Source organism: Eurytemora carolleeae, unplaced genomic scaffold (assembly GCF_000591075.1).
Source record: "Eurytemora carolleeae unplaced genomic scaffold, Eaff_2.0 scaffold380, whole genome shotgun sequence".
NCBI lineage: Eukaryota > Metazoa > Arthropoda > Copepoda > Calanoida > Temoridae > Eurytemora > Eurytemora carolleeae.
Window position 1 is genome coordinate 288921 of NW_019396454.1, and position 4261 is coordinate 293181.

The window sequence follows — 4261 nt, forward strand, 5'->3', positions numbered from 1 at the left end:
AAGAATTTAAATATTGTTTTAGTTTTAACAAAACAAAAGTTTTCAAAGTTTGACTAAATTATTTAATTTTCTTTGAACATTTAAATTCGATAAAAAGTTTTAAATATATGCAGAATAAAAATTACTTAAAAAGAGGATTTACTTAAGTGATAACCAGAAAACTCTATAATAGGAAGACGACTTTTAGAAACAAGTTATAACCTTAAAAAGTCTATTAAGCATGAGAAACAGAAATTATTACTGTAAACAGGCCCATTTCACTAAATTAGTAATTAAATTAAGTGTCTTGTAAAACTAAATGCTTTGTAACAACATCAAATACACTTAAGTAAGGCTATAATGTCGTCTTCCCATTCTATTGTTGTCTGATTATCACTGTACTGCATGCGACAAAAGTGGGCTGTAAGCGTGTATGGCCAAACAGGCTAATTTTTAAACTAATGTCTCTTACATGCGTCTTTCACCTTCTCAAAAATACGATTTACAAGATTTAGATTATTATTGCCAATTTAATAATTCCATCACTCCAATTAATAGATTGCATCGGTACGATTTTGTGAGATCTCATTGCTCCTCTAGTTTTATTTTATACCAAAAATTAAGAAAGACATATCTTGTTTTGTTATGCATGGGCTACGTTAACGAGGAGTAAGTTCGTTTTTCAAACAAACAGGATTTCCCGTTCAAAGAAATTAACGATCTTAATTAGAGCGGTTCTTTGGAAACAGAAACGAGTGTGAAACTTTGTTGGCTGAAACAAATGATCTTCTGTCGTTAAGGATTGTCCAAAAAAAATCACTTCTTGAAAGTTTTGAATAATGAAACTGTACTTGAATTGAATTTACAATTATACACGATTTGTATTGATTTGTCCCTCTAAAGTATGATTTCGTTTTCATTGTAAAGCAATTGTTTTCTTTAAACAACCAGACACAAACATTAAATAAAATTGTAAAAAAAATTAAACAGCCTCGACAGACCAATACTTTTTGAGTTCTGTGAGGAAACAAATCTGAACTATAGATAGATCGAACAAAACTGAACTATAGATAGCTCGAACAAATCTGAACTATAGATTGATCAAACAAATCTGAACTATAGATAGATGGAACAAATCTGAACTATAGATAGATTGAACGTAACTGAACTATAGATAGATCGAACGAAACTGAACTATAGATAGATCAACAAATCTGAACTATAGATAGATTGAACAAATCTGAACTATAGATAGATCGAACAAATCTTAACTTTAGATAGATCGAACAAATCTGAACTATAGATCGATCAAATGTGAACTATAGATAGCTCGAACAAATCTGAACTATAGATAGATCGAACAAATCTGAACTATAGATAGATCTGAACTGATGAAGAGGATATAAATCTGAACTTTTGTATCAAAATAAACTCAACTTTCTCTTTCATTTAAAAATTACAAGCGAGGGGAAAAAAATTAAAACCAAAAGATTTAGTACATTTAATGAAAAAAGGCTCTAAAACTGATTCTCACTAATTAGAAAATCTGGATATTTTAATTAACAAGATTTTAATGTCTGAATGTCAATAAAAGTCACCCTGTGGCCGAATTTAAAGAATTTGAGCGGCGGTTTAAATTTAAGCCGCGGCTTAAATATGGTTGGTTCCACTTAAAATTGTATCAAATGTTTTATGATTTAAGCCGGCGCTTAATTTAAACCGGGTTTTGGCAGATTTAAACCGCGGCTCAAATTCTTTAAATTCCATCTCTGGACTAACAAAGGCGAGATACGGTCGGTTTATTCAATTTCAGTTCCATCAATTTTTCTGTAATTTAATCATCTTCAATCTTACAGAGTTTAATTTCATTTAATTTTTTATGCAAAACGACAAAAGAGTATGAAAGAGAGAAAGAGAGCAATATATGTTTAATAAGTCAAATTGTAAATTTTTATTTTAGTTATAATGATGGTTTATTTGTAAGTATAAATACTCCTATTTTGTGTACTTCTTATAATAAACTACTCATTTTATAAAAATCTTTTTATTTCTAAAATTAATAACCCATAAAAAGAACAAAAAATTGTCAAAAGAATTAAGGTTTGCCATAAACTCTGATTTTCAAATTCCTATATCTCTGCGACCCAATGTCGTAGACCTTAGATATTTCAAACTATGAATTCTTCTAGATCAAAAAATCTAAGCTTTAAATATCAAAGGTTTAAACCAATCATGTTACAAAGGTTTGAGGTTTGCAAAATTAAAGTTTGTGGCAAAGACTCAATTCCTTTTTCGATAAACTCAAAATTTGCTATTTGATATGTATGTGTAGAGACTCGCTTTTCAAAATATAGAAAAAAGAAAAAACTTTCTTTTGAATTCCAAAATCTTAAAAATAAGAAATTTGAAAAGTGTTTTATTAAATACTATTCATTTCTCTCTTACCATTCTCCTGTTACACCCAGTAGTTCTCTGGTTGTAAACTTTAACTTGTTGATATTTATACTTAAACCGAGGCTGCCACCCCCTCTCTACACCGCCCTCTCCACCCTCTCTCCACACCCCTTTATACACATTGGAAAAAAAAAAAATTGAAGAAAAACTAACCATTATAATTATATAATAAAAATGAATTTGTAAACCCTCACGCAATAAAATAGACCAAGATATAAACTAACTTTATTTAGATATCTTATATTACAGTTAACGTGAATTGACGTAATTACATTTACTATGCAGTTATCTATATCAAATGATTAAGAGAATCATATTATGTATCTAACGCACAGTTAAAGTTTATTGTACATATTTACAAGATTAGCCAGGATAGATATAACATAGTTAAGCTATCTCCACACATGTTTACAGCGTAATCTAAGTTGAATCAACATATTTAAAGGATTAACATGAATAGATATTTCATATTTCATATTTCTATTCAACTACAATGCACGAGACAAGTAAAATCACAATTTACTATGTAGTTTGGACCCGCCTAACCAGAGTAGGTTATTTTAATTGGTTGGCCCACTATTTATTTGTAGATTTAGTTTCGTTAAGCTCTAATTCAATCGAGTTCCATATAACCGCAGTCAATCTAATTACAATGCATGGTTTATCATATCTAGTTATGCTCAGGTTATTTGCTATATATATAGAGTAATCGTATTTCTTGGGGGTGGTTAAACATGTTAATATTTGAATATTAGTATAGATATAGTTAGATAGACACTGAATATTGATTGTAACCATAGAATTGTATGCTGCAGTACATTCCAGTTTAGTTGTTTGTTTATATTTATGAAAAAATGTCTAAATTTTGTCTAATTGTTAAATGTTTGCAGTTCCCATTCTCGAACTCTCTTTTTTTAAAGAAAAAAATCTTTTTATCAATTTCTCAAACCCAGTCGAGCTAGGGATAATATTTGAATTTGATATTTTATCTGATTTTCATTAACCACAATTTTATATTAAATTTAGCCAATCTTTAAAATGTTCTGGTTTACTTTCTTCATTCATTATTTGTAGATTTTGAGAAAAATTTAATTTGTTATAAATGGTATTAAAGACATGTGAGCAGTGTAAACTACAATATATAGGACAGACCAAAGAGCTTTGTAATATAAAGAGTAGGCATTGGGATTTATAAGCAAAACCAGACGCCTCAATTGGGTCCCATAAGAAGCCAAAGAATGTCGTCTTTTCTATAATTTAAAAAGATTTTAGGACTTTTTAAGCATTTCCATCACCAAAAACTTGCGTTTTTTACATAATTTGCCGTTAGAAATGCATAACTTTATTATCTTTTTAGATAAACTTTAAATTTTAAAACAGATTGCAATGTAATTGGTTTAAAAAATTTGGCTACTTAAAACCAAGGTTTTTTCGGGCTTTGCTCACGTTACTGGCATACAATTCTGCTTTAGACTATAACAAAACTATACTTAATGACATGCTAACAAATTTTGTTTTAAAATATGTGGTATTTTTCATACAAATGAGATGCGTAACAAAATCACAATTTTAGCTTTATTTTAGCAGGAGAGCATCCAATCATATCACTGATTAAAACAAATTTAGAAGTTTATATCCGTGTCATTATTTTCCCACCATTTTTAGCACCCACAATGATTAATTTATTTGATAACTAGAGTTTTAATGTTGATTGTTTGAATTTAAAACCAATACTAAAGCCAATGACGTCATATAAAAGTGTACAGAGCGTACACACTATTCGGATAAATTCCTAATGCCCTATCTTCTACTATTCTACCGTCTTTGA

General features: G+C 29.1%; 1 protein-coding gene across 1 annotated transcript in view; it reads right to left on the reverse strand.

The window, feature by feature from the left end:
* LOC111703594 (uncharacterized) overlaps positions 1-256 on the reverse strand; it is a 4547-nt gene extending 4291 nt beyond the window's left edge. The window contains exon 1 of the mRNA XM_023475580.1: positions 242-256. Coding sequence (XP_023331348.1) covers positions 242-256 — 15 coding nt within the window. The remainder of the gene's footprint in view (positions 1-241) is intronic.
* Positions 257-4261: the final 4005 nt, after the last annotated feature.